General features: G+C 40.0%; 1 protein-coding gene across 3 annotated transcripts; it reads right to left on the minus strand.

Moving 5' to 3' along the window:
- Window positions 1-2,592: 2,592 nt before the first annotated feature.
- Window positions 2,593-18,187, minus strand: LOC110538004 (membrane-spanning 4-domains subfamily A member 4A). Of its 3 annotated transcripts, none has more exons than XM_036938070.1 (8): window positions 18,110-18,187; window positions 14,511-14,681; window positions 14,291-14,407; window positions 13,807-13,863; window positions 13,324-13,509; window positions 12,885-13,007; window positions 8,770-8,859; window positions 2,593-3,428 (listed from the first exon to the last, which is right to left on the minus strand). In XM_036938070.1, exons 1-8 carry the CDS (start codon window positions 18,170-18,172, stop codon window positions 3,333-3,335), a joined length of 903 nt encoding a protein of 300 aa, XP_036793965.1. In that variant the 5' UTR covers window positions 18,173-18,187; the 3' UTR covers window positions 2,593-3,332. The 3 variants fall into 3 exon arrangements, with proteins under 3 accessions (XP_036793965.1, XP_036793966.1, XP_036793964.1); XM_036938071.1 differs by lacking the exon at window positions 18,110-18,187 and adding an exon at window positions 14,778-14,800; XM_036938069.1 differs by lacking the exon at window positions 18,110-18,187 and having other exon boundaries at window positions 14,511-15,253.
- Between the last annotated feature and the right edge of the window lie 627 nt (window positions 18,188-18,814).

Below are 18,814 nucleotides of genomic sequence, written 5' to 3' on the forward strand. Positions count from 1 at the left end.
AAATCTGACTCAAAACGACTGACAATGACTCCTATTTTTCACCACGCTCCCCACCTGGTCTACGTCGCACCAGACAGGAGGCATCACAAACACTAGGAATTTTCAATTTCAATTGTTCCACACTTAACGCTACCCCAGAAATCACTGCGTTCAATGGTGCCTTATTCCTAAGAGCAAAACAAGAAACAGATCTTGACCCAAATTGAGTGACACAAAGCACCTTCTCCCTCTGACCAGAAGTAACACAAACAAAAATCACAAGTCCACTACAGGTTACCTTCACTGATTCAACTACACCCAATTCCTTTCTCACCCATCTTGAAACCACAAATGGATCCACCAAAAGGCAAGCATCCGAAAAGTGAGGCTGACTGACAACTCTTTGAAATTTCAAGCAACTTGCATTCAGTGAGCAGCGTTGCAGTAAAATCCTCTAGTAAATGTGGTGATACACAAATCAACTAAAACACCATTAAAATTGCATCAAAAATATATATTTGTCTCTTGTGATGCGCTGACAAACTTTGGAACTGGTAGGTACATCTCATGGCTTCATGCCTTCTTCTCCATGTAACTGTCAGGTGAAGGTAAAGGTACAAGGGTTGGCAAGGTACAAGGGTTGATTTTATTACAACAAAATTTAATGGATTAAAAATGTAAAGAGGTCAAGTAAAAAAAAAATAACAGAGGAGGAATTGGGTAGAGCATACAAACCCGGTTCAGGGTAAGGGTTTAGGTTTAAGGCAGGGTTTCCCAAATTCGGTCCTCAGGACCCAAAATAATCAACTAATCATGAAGCTTTGATAATTTGAATCAGCTGTGTAGTGTTAGGGCAAAAACCAAAACTTGCATGCCTTTGGATCCCGAGGACCGAGTTTGGGAAACGCTGGTTTAAGGGGAATGGTTGGGAATAGGATACGAACCCAGTTTAGGGTAAGGGGACTTTTGGGTTAGGGGAAATAACTTAATTAAAAATAGAAAGTAGGGGATGGAAACTTGTTCTTTAGAATACTATAGGGGGAGTGACAATTTGTGATTTTTGAGTGGTAGAATGAATGGTTGTGGTTATTGTTGTTTGTGTTTCCATTGTTCAACAGGTGTGGCAGAGAGGATTACGCACAGGTCCTCTCCAGAGTAGCAACATACCGTTTACACATTAGTTTGGATCTCAGATAAGTTTTCAGGTAAGTAATTACGTAAGTATACATGTTAAACTTCTTATGGCTGGGGACAGTATTGAGTAGCGCCTGGCACTTTCACTGGCTGTTGTCATATCGATCCCGTTAGCGGTATCTCAGCCCAAAGAAGTTAAAAGGCCAATCTGGGTAAGTATGCATGTAATAAAAGTCCATTCCAGTTAAGCATACATATTTTAAAAGAGGGATTATATGACAAAGAAAAGAACAAGTAAAACATTCCCAAAAGCTGTTCTTGGGGATGCTTTGCTGCCCCAGGACCTGGACAACTTGCCTCAATAAAAGGAACCATGAATTATGCTCTGTATCAGAGAATTCTACATGTGAGCTGAAGCTGAAGCACAGCTGGGTCATGCAGCAAGACAACGATCCAAAACTCACAATCAAGTCTACATGAAAATGGTTAAAAAGCAACAAATTTGAAGTTTTTGAATGGGCTAGTCAAAGTTCAGACCTAACCCCAATTGAAATGTTGTGGCAGGACTCCTTTAAAACCCACAAATAAGCCCCCATGAAATGCAACTTTTCAGGGAAGTTAGGAACCAATTTACACAGGCAGTTAGGAAAGCTAAGGCTAGCTTTTTCAAACAGAAATTTGCATCCTGCAGCACAAATTCAAAAAAGTTCTGGGACACTGTAAAGTCCATGGAGAATAAGAGCACCTCCTCCCAGCTGCCCACTGCACTGAAGCTAGGGAACACTGTCACCACCGATAAATCCACAATAATTGAAAATTTCAAGAAGCATTTTTCTATGACTGGCCATGCATTCCACCTGGCCACCCCTGCCCTGGTCAACAGCCCTGCACCCCCCACAGCAACATGCCCAAGCCTCCGCCATTTCTCCTTCACCCAAATCCAGATAGCTGATGTTCTGAAAGAGCTGCAAAATCTAGACCCCTACAAATCTTCAGGGCTAGACAATTTGGACCCTCTCTTTCTAAAATCAGCCGAAATTAGCCGAAATTGTTGCAACCCCTATTACTAGCCTGTTCAACCTTTCTTTCGTATCGTATGAGATCCCAAAGATTGGAAAGCTGCCGCGGTCATCCCCCTCTTCAAAGGTGGAGACACACTAGACCCAAACTGCTGTAGACCGATATATATCCCACCATGCCTTTCTAAGGTCTTCAAAAGCCAAGTTAACAAACAGATCACCGACCATTTAGAATCCCACCGTACCTTCTCCGCTATGCAATCTGGTTTCCGAGCTGGTCGTGGGTGCACCTCAGCCACGCTCAAGGTTCTAAACAATATCATAACCGCCATCGATAAGAGACAATATTGTATTTTTTTTTATAAACTCAGATTCTCTTTATCGAATAGTTGACTTAGGTTGAAGATCTGATAACATTCGGTATAACAAAATGCAAAAATAGAGAAAATCAGAAAGGGGAAAAATACTTTTTAATGGCACTGTAGAAGCAACTGTCATTTTTCATACTTTGGTCATCATACTTTGAAATGGTTTCTTAAAAGATCATAACATTTCATGAAACACATGGTTTTGACTGTTCATGAACTTTAATGTTGCAGACACTCAAGATAGAAAGGATATAGGCTAATGCCCAATGTAAACATCCACACACCACTCCCTCCTTATCAGGATGTTTTCAGACCCTTCAACCAATTCTCCAAAAATATACATTTATTTAGGTCTAGCATTACGTTAAAGATCAATATTTACCCGAAATATGAATGGCATTAATTACATTGTATACAAGATAAAAGTGACTTCAAACAAAAAACAAATTATGTCAGTTTTATTGTTTCAAGACATTAAGTTAAATATGCATTTGTGTGTTATTAAAAATGATGCATCATCATATTCTGTCATATAGCAGTGGTTGAATTTAGTTGATAAATCAGCTATACTTTTATTTAAGAAATGATGATTAAATTATATCAATTAAAGAAAGATAGAAATTACAAAAAAATGAGGTTATAAAATCAATCATATAGTAACCTAAAAATTATACTGAAACATTGCATTACAATACATTATCAATATTTCACTGTCATATTATTCCGATCAGTAATGTGGTGCCAACCGTTACCTGGGTTGAATCAGAAAAATAGGCCTAGAGAACACAATTTCAACAAAAAAAAGCACAATGTATTCACGGAGGCCCAATTCTCAAGGGATGACAGCAGTGTATTGAGGAGGCAGGGGATTCTGTTGAAACCCTGTACCCATACCGTCTCCCACAGGACCATTTGGGTAGTTCCCAGTCTGTAATGAAAACAACACAGGACATATATGACCTTAACTATAGTTAGGTCCCAAATGGCACCCTATTCCCAATATATAGTGCTTTACTTTTGATCAAAGCCTGCACCATATACCCTATATAGTATACTGGGCCAAAGCAGTGCACCATACAGGGATTAGGATGCCATTTGGGTTGCATGCTATGATAGAAATTCTACAATAAAGAGATGTTAACAAAAAAGCTACAGTACGTACACATGCTCAGTATCTATGACTTAAACTGATTACTTACTGGGTTGAGCCTGTAGAGTGTCAATATTGCATGATCATCACATCCTTGCAATTATATTACATCGCTAATGTTTATTTTAAATTTAGTTTCAGTTCATTTTCAGACCTTTATTGTTAGTTTTTATTTAGTTTAAGTTGTGTAAAAATATTTACATTTCACTCTCATAATATTTATTTTTAGTGTTATGGACAGAATCAAATCTAATTTGATTTGATACATGCTTCGTAAACAACAGGTGTAGACTAACAGTGAAATGCTTATTTACGGGGCCTTCCCAACAATGCAGAGAGAAAAATAAATATTATTATTTCAAATAATAAAACGAGGAATGAGTAATGATGACATGGCTATATACACAGGGTACCAGTACCCTGCACATAGTCGATGTTCAGGGGTATGAGGTAATTGAGGTACATATGTGCATATAGGTAGGGGTAAAGTAACTAGGCAACACAATAGATAATAAGCAGTAGTAGCAGCGTATGTGATGAGTCAAAAGAGTTTGTGAAAAAGGGGGACAATGCCAATAGTTCGGGTAGCTATTTGGTTAACTATTTAGCAGTCTTATGGCTTGGGGGTTGAAGCCGTTCAGGGTCCTGTTGGTTCCAGACATGGTGCATCTGTACGGCTTGCCATGTGGTAACAGAGAGAACAGTTTATGACCTGGGTGGCTGCGGTCTGAATATGTTTAAGGCCTTCTTCTACCACCGCCTGGTACAGAGGTCCTGCCAGGTCACTGCTATTCTCCTTATAGGCCGTTTCCTCGTTGTCAGTTATCAGGCCTACCACCGGTGTCATCAGCAAACGTGATAATGGTGTTGGAGTTGTGTGTGGCCACTCAGTTGTGGGTGAACAGGGAGTACAGGAGGGGACTAAGAACACACCCCTGAGGGGCCCCCGTGTTGAGAGTAAGCATGGTGGATGTGTTGTTCACTACCCTCACCACCTGGGGCGGCCCGTCTGGAAGTCCAGGATCCAGTTGCAGAGGGAAGTGTTCAGTACCAGGGACCTGAGATTGGAGTTCACAATGGTGTTGAATAGAGATTGCGGCATCTGTTGGGACGGTATACAAATTGGAGTGGGTCCAGGGTGTCTGGGATGATGGTGTTGATTTGAGACATGGCCCGCTTTTCAAAGCCTTTCATGGCTACAGATATGAGTGCTAAGGGGCAACAGTCATTTAGACAGGTTAGCTTGGCGTTCTTGGGTACATGGACTATGGTGGTCTGCATCAAGGTATGTAGGTATTACTGACTGAGTCAGGGAGAGGTTGAAAATGTATTTGAAGACATTTGCCAGCTGGCCAGCACATTCTCTGAGTATGCACCCTGGTAATCCGTCTGTGAATCCGTCTTTGAATGTTAACCTGTTTAAAAATGCCTTACACAGTAGTCCGGAATAGCCGGTGCTATCATGCATGGCCCAGTGTTTCTTGCCCTGAAGCGAGCATAGAAGGCATTTAGCTAATCTGCTAGGCTTGCGTCACTGGGCAGCTTGTGGCTGGGTTTCCCTTTGTAGCCCATGATAGTTTGCAAGCCCTGCAGAGCGTAGTAAGATTCAATCTCCGTCCTGTATTGATGGTTTGCCTGTTTGATGACTTGAGTAGGAGGTAGCGGGCTTTCTTAAAAGCGCCCGGATTAGTGTCCCGCTCCTTGAAAGTGGTAGCTCTAGCCTTTAGCTCAGTATGGATGTTGCCTGTAATCCATGGCTTCTGGTTGGTATATGTACGTACAGTCACTGTGGAGACAACCTTGTCAATGCACTTATTAATGAAGACTGATGTGATAAATTTGTCAATGTTATCGATAAATTCCGGAACATATTCCAGTCTGTGCTAGCAAAATCGTCTTGTAACTTAGCTTCCGCTTCATCAAACCACTTTCATATTAAGCTTGTCACTGGTACTTCCTGTTTGAGTTTTAGCTTGTAAGCAGGAATCAGAAGGATAGAGTTATGGTCAGTCCCAGGGCCTGGTCTGGAGTAAGCAGAATGTCCAGAGCTGCCGACTTGTTGAAGCAGAATTGCCATCCAATTCCAGGTTAGTGATCTCTGTACTGATGTCCAGAAGCTGTTTTCGGTCATAGGAAATGATGACGGAGACATTATGTACAGCAAAAGTTACCTTCAATGTAAAAAAATAAAACACACAAAATAGCAGAATTGATCAGTAGCCCGTAAAATGTCTGCTATCCACTGCAGTGCCATCTGGTAGCCAGTTAGCATGACGTGGGAGGATAGGAGCCATTTGTGTTGTAAAATTTTTGGGTGCTTTTTGGGATGTCACCTCTTGCAAACGGGGGGAAGTAGTGGCACTGTGTCGCAGTGTTAGACTACAGACACCTTGGATCGCATCCAGCTGTATCACAACTGGCCGTGATTGGTAGTCCCATAGGGCGGCGCACAATTGGCCCAGCATCGTCTGGGTTTGGCCGGTGTAGGCCATCATTGTAAATAAGAATTTGTTCGTAACTGACTTGCCTAGTTAAATAAAGGTTAAATGAATAAAATAATTCTGTACATTGGAGTCATTCCATGTCCCTTTCGAATAGCTGAGGTGATTTTCTCAAGTGTAAAATGCTCTATCTACAAACAATTGATTCTCGATTGCGCTGCGGTTTTAGATACCGTGAACACTCAGCTTAATTATCATCCAAAAACAATGTAGAAATACAAAAGATACACTTACTGTTTTTTGTTTTACCGCACATTTCCACTGAGGTTTTTTTGTGTAACACACAAACTGTACAACCTGTAAACCCCAATGTGCTCTCATTACTATTTTTTTTAAAGAAACCTGTGGCACTTATGCCAGAGTACAGTTACTTGTTGATTTTGTTGTCTGTAGTGGATCCAGATTTGAGTTATATCAACTTGAAAATTCTGAGTAGCCCCCCCACTAAACCTTACCAGTGTGCCCTTTCAATTGAATTGTGGAGTGACCACCCATAACTGTATTTGTCAGTGACAAAGATGTGGTCGTTAAATTTTAAATTTTCACTCCTGTGGCCTTCACCAAGTGAGTTGCTAGGCAAATGTTATCATTATATTTAAACCATGAAAATACATAAGGCCTTATTTTGAGGTCTAGCTTTACCCTATTTCAAATGCATGGTTTACAGGCCACATCAGGCCACTACTAATGTTGCAAATTTCCAGTAACATTCCCAAAATTCCCAGATTCCAGGAAAACCTGGGAAATTTACCAGATATTTGCCACCCTACCTCCTAATCAGATTATGATGGCTTGCAATGTGACATTACAGAGTTACAATTTCCAACAGTTTAAAGTTTTAATCACCTGCAACCTAAATGAATAACTGCTGCCAGGGTTAGAGAGACAACCTAAGCCATTTAAAAAACTGGAACAACCATTTCAGTAATGGGAGCAAAAAAAACTAAGTGATTGGATTAGATTAGAAAATGTGTTATGTTATTTATCTTTGTGTAGCACAAGATCAATCAATCAATCAGTCAATGTACATGCAAAAACACAGATATTTAAAAAAATCCTCCACCACCAATCTACATGCAGTAGAGCATGCTGGGAAAATAAATCATAACTTTAAAAAAATGTAGTTGTGTGACTTCTCATTTAGTTTTGAGTCAGTACCACATAAATATTTTAATTATTTTATTTATTTTTTATTTATCCGTTATTGTACCAGGTAAGTTGACTGAGAACACGTTCTCATTTGCAGCAACGACCTGGGGAATAGTTACAGGGGAGAGGAGGGGGATTAATGAGCCAATTGTAAACTGGGGATTATTAGGTGACCGTGATGGTTTGAGGGCCAGATTGGGAATTTAGCCAGGACACCGGGGTTAACACCCCTACTCTTACGATAAGTGCCATGGGATCTTTAATGACCTCAGAGAGTCAGGACACCCATTTAACGTCCCATCCGAAAGACGGCACCCTACACAGGGCAGTGTCCTGGGGCATTGGGATAATAATGTAAGGACCGACGCTGGAGCCGAGAAGCAGGTACAGGGTGTCAAACATTTAATGAGGATCAGACAAGGAACAAGACAGGAACAGCGTCAGCACACAGGTAACAAAACGACACACAAATATTAATGTGAAAATGGGAAACAGAGCTGGGGGACAGACAGATATAGGGAAGGAAAAAACACAATGTTTCTTTGTTTCCTTGCGTGTTTCCTTTAGCTCAGAACGTGCAATGCAAAACACCTCCGTGGGAATCTGTGTTAAAACGGCGCAGAGTAAGTGTGTCTTTTGAATTTGTAAAATCATTTTGGGGTGATATGAAAGTAGAATTTTCCAAAACCGTATTTGCACGCATTGATTATTAACAGTTAGACAGAGAATCGGGAAAGTTTAACACGTTGGCCCTGCTGTGGTCAATTGTTCAAACGAGAACCCTATGGCTGTGTGGACTGGGTTCTCAAGAGCTTAGGTTAGGTTAAAATTATAAAGTCACAAATGGCAAAAATCACCAGGGGCTAATCATTCAGTTGAAAATAGTTGCGTTTTAGTAACTTTGATGGAAAGTGTTCTATCTAATGATGTATATAAACCCTGTATTGTAATTAGCCATTGAGAGCTTTGAAGTTTAGCTCACACAATATAATGTGAAAGTATGCATTAAGGTGTCTGTAATAGAATAAACATGTCAAAAACGAATGTAGACATTAATAAATGCACTTCGATAGCTTACACAATTTGATTTACATTGGAGGAGTGCCAAGATGCACAGCCACGGCTTGGCCGTGGCTTCAATAAAGCAACCGCTGTCAGTCATACAGGGTTTATACACATTGATTATATCACGTGCAACTACCTCAACAATTTTAATTGGACGATGCTTAAACTTCAACTCAAATGTTTTCTAATGTTCACAAGTACGGACCCACAGAATTTCATACACTGACCAATGTTTTGGTGATTACACAATTTGAAATTAAAGTTTTCGCAGTGGAAATGTAAAATATTATTCCAGAAACTCAGTTACTAGGACACTGGTGAGATCTTTTTAATTCAAATTTTAGATAACGATCAGCCTATTAGATATGGCGACCCTGCAGTTCAACCTCCAAAAGATGTCATACCTCGTAGTTGATCTGAGGAGGGTAAGGTGTGTTGCTTGGAGTCATGCTGCCATGAGGTACCGGTATTTGATTCCCAATGATGAACACTTGCTAAAAGACAGACATGTCAATTTTAAGTACATTTCTAGTAATTCATTATTGAATATACAGGTGTCATGACTGCTCAGTGCTCTTACAGTTGCCAGAACATACTTTTGTATATAGAGTGTATGTGGACACCCCTTCAAATGAGTGGATTCGGCTATTTCAGCCATACCCGTTGCTGTCAGTTGTATAAAATCGAGCACCCAGCCATGCAATCGCCATAGACAAACATTGGCAGTAAAATGGCTTACTGAAGAGTTCAGTGACTTTCAATGTGGCACCCTCATAGGATGCCATCTTTTCAACAAGTCTGTTCATCAAATTTCTGCCCTGCTAGAGCTTCGCCGATCAACTGTAAGTGCTGCTATTGTGAAGAAGAAACGTCTATGAGCAACAACGGCTCAGCCACGAAGTGGTAGGCCATACCAGCCAAGTGCTGTCTTCGGTTGCAACACTAACCACGAGTTCCAAACTGGCTCTGGAAGAAATGTCAGCACAAGAACTGTTCGTCGCGAGCTTCATGAAATGGTTTCTATGGCCGAGCAGCCTCACACAAGCCTAAGTTCACCATGCACAATGCTAAGGGTCGGTACCTTCCCGAATGCATTGTGCCCACTGTAAAGTTTGGTGGATGAGGAATAATGGTCTGGGGTTGTTTTTCATGGTTTGGGGCAGGCTAGGATAAAACTACAGCATACAATGACATTCTAGATGATTCTTTGCTTCCGACTCTGTGGGAACAGTTTGGGCAAGGCCTTTTCTGTTTCAGCAAGACAAGCCCCCGTGCACAAAGCGAAGTCAATACAGAAATCGTTTGTCGAGATCGGTGTGGAAGAACTTGACTGGCCTGTACAAAGCCCTGACCTCAACCCCATCAAACACCTTTGGGATGAATTATGAATACTGAGCTATAATGTATGCTCAAAACAATGGAGAAATTATATTATTTTATACTAATACAATTGCAAAGTGAAAGAGATGCTTTTTCTCTCGAAAAGATAGTGGTAAAAATGATTGACACCACTGTTTCCAATACCTGTCAATATCTCACCTTGTGAGGATAACGACACTGAGCCTTTTTCTAAAATGTCCTGGTACTGGTGTCATGACAATTTGTTTCAGAAAATGTAAGATTTCTAAGGAGCCAATGTCACCAGGTGAGTGTTTGGTAGCAAATAGACATAGCTCTTTACGCTCCTCACACTTAGCAATAGTGGTTTCCTTGAATAAATTAATTTTGACTGTAGTAATCCTTTGTATCTTGTTTGGAATTCATTGCATTTTCTTGTATTAGTTTGTGTGGATTTTATTGCGGGAGAAACTGTAAGCTCTCTCACCATCCACACACACCATTAATTCAAACACCTGTGTCTCCAAAGATCACCTGATGTGTGTTTACCACCACCATTTGTCTGCCCCTAGTGGTCGGGAGTGTAATTGCCCAAATAACACCATAAGCTACACCCAAATTGGCTCCAACACACCGGCCCCTAATGGTGAACAGCAATTACCCAATAAAGTGAAATGTGAGTGAATCCTCTTTCACTTCTTCTGTGGTTCAGAGTTCTTCCCAGGTTCCTCTGTACCTGCTTGGAGTAGCCAGATCTTGGCAACAGGTCTGTCCAGTTCTCCTGTTCTGTTTTATGTCTCACAGACCAGACCTGACCCTTCTTGTCACGTTAGGTTTCCAACAACTTTCGCATCAGCCACGACCCTCTCGGTGACCAGCTTAATATACGACCCCTTATGCTTTCTATATCCGTTTACTCCAAAACTGTTGCTACAAGAGCTGGGATAACGACATACCCCAATCTCTTTCACAGCAATGGCAAGGATGGAGGGCTTTGACAATTTTCTACATTGTAGAATAATAGTGAAGACATCAAAACTATGAAATAACACAAATGGAATCATGTAGTAACCAAAAAAGTGTTAAACAAATCAATAGTTGTTTTAGATTTTAGATTCTTCAAAGTAGCCACCATTTGCTTTGATGACAACATTGCACACTCTTGGCATACTCTCAACCAGCTTCACCAGGAATGCTTTTCCAACAATCTTGAAGAGGTTCCCACATATGCTGAGCACTTGTTGGCTACTTTTCCTTCATTCTGCAGATTAACTCCTCCCAAACCATCTCAATTGGGGTGAGGTCGGGTGACTGTGGAGGCCAGGTCATCTGATGCAGCACTCCATCACTCTCCTTCTTGGTCTAATAGCCCTTACGCAGCCTGGAGGTGTGTTGGATCATTGTCCTGTTGATAAACAAATGATAGTCCTACTAAGAGCAAACCAGAACCAAACCAGTCTCTTCTTCTTATTGGTGTCCTTTAGTAGTGGTTTCTTTGCAGCAATAGGACCATGAAGACTTGATTCACGCAGTCTCCACTGAGCAGTTGATGTTGAGATGTGTCTGTTACCTGAACTCTGTGAAGCATTTATTTGGGCTGCAATTTCTGAGGCTGGTAACTTTCCTGTAGCGGTCCTCATGAGAGCCAGTTTCATTATAGCGCTTGATTGTGACTGCACTTGAAGAAACTTTCAAAGTTTTTGACATTTTCCACATTGACTGACATTGTCTTAAGGTAATAATTGGACAGTCGTTTATCTTTTCTTTTTTGAGCTGTTTTTGAGCTGTTCTTGCCATAATATGGACTTGGTCTTTTAGCTACCTTGTCACAACACAACTGATTGGCTCAAACACATTAAGAAGGAAAGAAATTCCACAAATTAACTTTAAACAAGGCACACTTGTTAATTAAAATGCATTCCAGGTGACTACCTCATGAAAGCTGGATGAGAGAATGCCACGGGCGTGCAAAGCTGTCATCAAGGCAAAGGGTGGCTACTTTGAAGAATCTTAAATATAAAATATATTTAGATTTGTTTAACACTTTTTGGTTATTACAAGATTCCATATGTGTTATTAAATACATTGTAGAAAACAGTAAAAATATAGAAAAACCATGAAATGAGTTGGTGTGTCCAAACTTTTGGCTGGTACTGTGCATGTTCCGTTCATGCTGGGAAATGAGAGAGTTGCTCCCATGAATCAGAAAGCCTTCCTAGGCTTGAGCTCATGGCCTCTGTGTTTGCAGGAAATTATCTTAACAACAGCAAGAACCGTGAGCTCTCCCACCATCCACACACACGCCATAAGTTCAAACACCTGTGTCTTTATAGATCACCTGGTGTGATTACCACCACCATTTGTCTTCCCCTAGTGGTCGGGAGTGTAATTGCCCAAATAATACCATTATATAAGATACACCCAAATTGGCTCTTACACTGGGTAAAGTTCATGATGCATTTGACCTTAACAAGGGGCCCAGGACCAGTGGAAGAAAATTTGCCCCATACATTAAAGATCCACCATCATATTTTACAGTATGTATGGTGTTATTTTCTGCTCTTGCGTTCTCATTTCGATGCCAAACTCACCACTGGTGTGTGTGGTCAATGAGCTATTTTCATGTCATCCAACAAATGTAAATGCCTGGAGTTTACTAAACGGCATTAGCACTTGGATTGAACACTGTGATTTGATCAGATGACATGAACATAGAGCTCTTTCGCCACACACACCAGTAGTGGGTTTGGCGTTGAAATAAGAATGCATTAAGCAGAAAAGAACCCCATAAAATAAGTGCAGACGAAGGATATCAATGATCTGGAAGGATTCTGTACGGATGAATGGTCTAAGATCCCTCCCAAAGGGGTCTCCAAATCACAAAACATTTTAGAAAAAGTGTCAGTGCTGTTATCCTTGCACAGTGAGGTATTGAAAACAGCTGTGTCATTCATTTTGACCCATACCTGTTTGAAAAATAAATATAACTTGTTAAGCAAAAACTTTCTCTGAGCAATTGTATTAGTACACATTTTTGTGTGCATACAATGTATTTTAAACAGTCATTTCTGCTCATTTTTATCAAGGGTGTCAATCATTTCGGACCACATTGTATATGAAACTAGATTTCTGTCTAAATGTTGTACAACATTTTGACAGAAATCTATGTCCAAAGACTCACCTCAGGGGTGGAACGGCAGCACTGGCAGACAGCTCTGCAGGCGAATGACGAGACACAGATGGACACTATGAACTCCAGCATGGAGAAAACAGCCAAAACACCTGATATTCCCTGGGACCTGACCTATAGACAGAGAGGAACAGGAAACAGCAGTGAACTAGACTACACCGCCATTTTGGATTAATTATGTACAATTAAACTCTGACTCCCATTTCAGTGTGGGCTAACAAGAAGTATAATTTAACTCAATAGCATCTAATTCACTATTTCTTGCATGTTTGAGATGTCACATGTATGCTACAAATGGGGTATAATTTAAACTAATAAAAAACATGAAACAGTACGTACAATAGTCTAGTAATATGATTATAGATGATAAATTCCCCTTTACCGATTTACAAATATCTCCTGACCAAAGGAATAAGCATTTGGTAAATACCCAATACTGTTGACAGACATAGGATCGAGGGTAGTTGATATAGGATGGAGTGTCGTATGAAGGATAGCCTGGATAGTCACAGTAGTAGCGGTAAAAGATGATCCCAGCACTGTCTAAAGAATGCAGAATGGTGCCAGTAACAGCAGTAACCGTGGCGACAACATTCATTCCAAGGGAGCCTTTTACCTAAGGGACAGAGCAGAAAGTGGACATAGGAATGAATGATTGGTTGTGAAGAATGAAATGCAATATGAAATACAGTGTGTTCACAATCATGATTGCAAGTCTTTATTAAAGGGGCAATTTGCAGTTGCTGAATCGCCAGTGCCCACCCACTGCTTGTGTTGTGGGAGGAAAACAAACAGGTTGAATGAAAACAACACGAGGGCCGATATGTGAAGTAGATTCTATGTTTTGAAAAAGAGTGGAACTTTATAAATCAAAAGCCTAAACTTTATTGAGGCAAAAATAGTTGATACTGACCAGACATTTGTTCAGTTTGTTGTCAGCAGCAACAGTTAGAGAGCCTGCAACTACATACTGAGATGGAACAAGGAAGAGATTATACAAGTCTACGTACCAAATGGCACCCTATTCTCTACATAGTACACTACAAAATTACTGTACTATATAGGGAGTAGGGTGGGACAAACATATTACTACAGTGTGACCAAAATTCAAATTCAAGTTTAATTCCTCCCACATAGAAGTCAACAGAAACTGAAATGCATGAGTGTATAAACGGCACAGGCCTAGCCATGTACAAATACATTGATAAAAGTCATTTGTTAAGTCATTCATTTTACATTAAAGATTTAATTTTAAAATAAAAAAAATGCACATACTGTATTGTTGTTAATGCATTTCTTTTCAAAATATGACATGATTCAATTATTAGGATGTTTTGTTTGCATCACGACAGACAGGAAATGCAAGAAATTATTATTAGACAGAGCAGCTCACTCACAATGATAGATCCCCAGACAAATATTCCACTAAGTACTCCAATATTGTCTACTTGTGGCCCTGCGTTATTCACGATTCCTGTCAACAGCATTATCAAACCAATCATGATCTGTATGGTCTGTGAGAGAAAAACAAAGCAGGAAATCCATTTTTCTCTTCTTCCAATACATTCAACCAAAATGAAAAATTATTTTCAAATGATATAAAACATAAATTCTTACTCCCAGCGCTTTTGGATGCCCTGCCCGGAAACTTCCCAGCACTGAGGAGACCGTCTGTCCCAGACAGTGAGGAGCAGATGCGACCACTGCAACCCCCATCCCGTACCCATAGGGGTAGACATGGTTGATGACCACCTCCCCGTTAGTGGTGGTTGTTTGAGAGCTGGACATCTTCACAGAGGACAGAAGGATGTTTGTAGTACAGTAAGAGGTGATATGGCTGGTCAGCTGTGTATTGTTGAGCCTCATGCAAAGTTTGTACTCTACCTGGGACTTGCAAAATAGGTGTGTGCATCAGCCAATTATTAGACTTCAAACTAACCACATTAAAAATGGGTAGGTGATAGGCTCTGTGTGTCTGTGGTTGCTGTATCATCTGTTAATTTGAATAACTTCCTCATTGCTGAGCGACCCTTAGTTCCTTCTTGTCTTATCTTCCCATCTTGGGCTTGAAGTTTTTGTCTATCGAACACAGGCTATAAAAGAAACTCATACATTTATTTTGTTATGTGCTGTATAGGCAACCATTTTCCAGGTGTCGTATAATAAAGTAATTCATTTAACCAAATACTTTGCCCCTCTGTGGGGAGACATCCCGAATTAAAGCAGAAGTAGGTGAAATAACCGGAAAAACTGTAAATTAGTGAATGTTAAATTATTGGTGAAAAGGCATTAAATAAGCATGACAAACAGAACATAGCTTTGTAAAGTGGAGTCTATATAAATGCTGTGATATCATGTTAACATAAGCTCTTCGTGTCTATTCCTGCACCCCTCTCTTCCTCTCATCTCCCCTCTTCCTCTCCTCATCTCACGTCCTGTTCTCCCCTCTCATCCTCTTCCTCTCCTCCTGTCTCTTTCTCTCCTCTTTCTTCTAAGGTTTTTAGAGTTTTGTGTTTTAAAAGTTTTAGAAACATCTCAAGGATGATCAATGGAAACAGGATGCACCCGAGCTCAATTTCGAGTCTCATAGAAAAGGGTCTGAGTACTTAAGTATATAAGGTATATCTGTTTAATACTAAATTAGCAAAAATGTTTTTTTTTAAAACAGCTTTCACTTTGTCATTAAAAAAAATATTTCGTCAATTTTAGAATAAGGATGTAACGTAACAAAATGTGTAAAAAGTGAAGTGAATACTTTCCATATGCATTGTATCTGGTCTAAAAAGGAAGGAATATACAATCATGAGAATCCACTTTTGTAGACAATATACTGATGCACAGGCAGTGCATTGCGCAAACAAGACATCCCTCACAATATCAACTGGAATTACTTGGGGCTATTACTGAACTTTGTGTTGAAAACAAATGTTTGATTGGGAAGAGACTGTCTCTGGCAAACATGGTTACAGACCCAACAACATTATATAGTATCTTCTCCTCATCAAGAAAAGCACATCATCAGCTCATTATGGTACACAAAGTAAGCAAAACAATGAAATTATTCCAACATTGCCTAAAACGATGAATAAGATATCAATGAGATAGACCTGTATAAGCAACATAACAATTGAGATATACAAACTATTGCGTAAGGGAATGATGAGGGGATAAGAGGCAAGCCATAATTTCGTTTAAGACATTAATGAGTGAGTCGTCGATATACTGTAACTATTTGTTCAGCACTTTTTAAATGTACAACAGAATTCAGAACATGGGCCGTTCTTTCATTATTCTCCCTGTACACCAGGTCAGAAATGTAGGACAAATAACGGGGGCATATAAGCAGACAATGAAAGCTCTTACAATATTCAATAGGTGACATATCTCAAAAACAAGCTATAGGTTACATATGCACCACCTAGTCAGAACAGTAAGCTAAGTTCTAGCTAGATAGTCAGTTATCTAGTTATCTAACATTAGTTTAGAGCCAGTTATCTAACATTAGTTTATTTTTTAGTTTATGGATACCGTTTTATCTGTTTGACAACTGCTAACCAAAATATACTTTTATCAGACTATAATTAGGTAGTATCCCTGTTTGTCAAGAAACATGTGCTTCATTTGGGCTACTAACAGCTTACTACACAACATACACTTACTACTACTTTCAGAAGTCAGAAGTTTACATACACCTTAGCCAAATACATTTAAACTCAGTTTTTCACAATTCCTCACAATTCCTGACATTTAATCCCAGTAAAAATTCCCTGTCTTAGGTCAGTTAGGATCACCACTTTATTTTAAGAATGTGAAATGTCAGAATAACAGCAGAGAAAATGATTTATTTCAGCTTTTACTTCTTTCATCAGATTCCCAGTGGGTCAGAAGTTTACATACACTAAATTAGTATTTGGTAGCATTGCCTTTAAATTGTTTTACTTGGGTTAAATGTTTCGGGTATCCTTCCACAAGCTTCCAAAAAATTAGTTGGGTGAATTTTGGCCCATTCCTCCTGACAGAGCTGGTGTAACTGAGTCAGGTTTGTAGGCCTCCTTGCTCGCACACGCCTGTTCAGTTCTGCCCACACATTTTCTATGGGATTGAGGTCAGGGCTTTGTGATGGTCACTCCAATACATTGACTTTGTTGTCCTTAAGCCATTTTGCCACAAATTTGGAAGTATGCTTAGGGTCATTGTCCATTTGGAAGACCCATTTGCACCAGTCCCTCCTGCAGCAAAGCACCCCCACAACATGACGCTGCAACACCCGTGCTTCACGGTTGGGATGGTGTTCTTCGGCTTGCAAGCTTCCCCCTTTTTCCTCCAAATATAACGATGGTCATAATGGCCAAAGAGTTCCATTTTTGTTTCATCAGACCAGAGGATATTTCTCCAAAACGTATGGTCTTTGTACCCATGTGCAGTTGCAAACCGTAGTCTGGCTTTCTTATGGCGGTTTTTGAGCAGTGTCTTCTTCCTTGCTAGGCGGACTTTCAGTTTATGTCGATATAGGACTCGTTTTACTGTGGATATAGATACTTTTGTACCTGTTTCCTCCAGCATCTTCCCAAGGTCCTTTACTGTTGTTCTGGGATTGAGTTGCACTTTTCGCACCAAAGTCATTCATCTCAGAACGCTTCTCCTTCCTGAGTGGTATGACAGCTGCGTGATCCCATGGTGTTTAAACTTGCGTACTATTATTTGTACAGATGAATGTGGTACCTTCAGGCATTTGGAAATTGCTCCCAAGGATGAACCAGACTTGTGGAGGTCTTTTCTGAAGTCTTGGCTCATTTCTTTTTATTTTCCTAATGATGTCAAGCAAAGAAGCAATGAGTTTGAAGGTAGGCCTTGAAATACATCCACAGGTAAACCTCTAATTGACTAAAATTATTTACATTAGCCTATCAGAAGCTTCTAAAGCTATGACATCATTTTCAGGAATTTTTCAAGCTGTTTGAAGGCACAGTCAATTTGGTGTATGTAAAATGACTTGTGTCATGCACAATGTAGATGTCCTAAACAACTAACCATTTAACAAACTATAGTTTGTTAACAGTTTGTTAACAAGAAATTTGTGGAGGTTTTGAAAAATTAGTTTGTATGACTCCAACCTAAGTGTATGTAAACCTCCGACTTCAACTGTACATTTCTTCCCTGCATATTACAACTTATTACAAAAAAAATTTGGACTCATCTTGTTGTGCTGTGCTCACTTGAAAAGGAATGTGGCACGGAGGTCCTTCTTGCAGGCAAATTTTGTCATCAAAGTCTGTCATTCTCTGGATTTATGGTGCTTTCATGACAACTGGGAACTAAAAAAAAACAAAAACAAGGTCGATTCAGTGATCTTCAGCTCATAGCTCTAGAAAAAGGCCCGAGTTACGGATTTACAATTCAAATCAACAATAGAATCAAATCAAATGTATTGGTCACATACACATGGTTAGCAGATGTTATTGTGAGTGTAGCGAAATGCTTGTGCTTCTATTTCCTACAATGCAGCAATATCTAACAAGTAATATCTAACAATTCCACAACAAATAGCTAAAACACACAAATCTAAGTGAAGGAGTGGGCTGAGAACGCACCCTGTGGGGCCCTGGTGTTGAGGACGACTGACCACCTGGGTGCGGCCCGTCGGAAAGTCTAGGACCCAATTGCACAGGGCGGGGTTGAGACCCAGGGCCTCAAGCATAATGATGATCTTGGAGGGTACTATGGTGTTGAATGCTGAGCTATAGTCAATGAACAGCATTCTCACATAGGTATTCCTCTTGTCTATTGAGGCAGTAAGCAAATTGAAGTGGGTCTAGGTGTGATATGATCCTTGACTAGTCTCTCAAAGCAGTGAGTGCAACAGAGTGATAGTCATTTAGTTCATTTATCTTTGCATTCTTGGGTACAGGAAGAGCCCAAAT

Source organism: Oncorhynchus mykiss, chromosome 12 (assembly GCF_013265735.2).
Source record: "Oncorhynchus mykiss isolate Arlee chromosome 12, USDA_OmykA_1.1, whole genome shotgun sequence".
Taxonomy (NCBI): domain Eukaryota; kingdom Metazoa; phylum Chordata; class Actinopteri; order Salmoniformes; family Salmonidae; genus Oncorhynchus; species Oncorhynchus mykiss.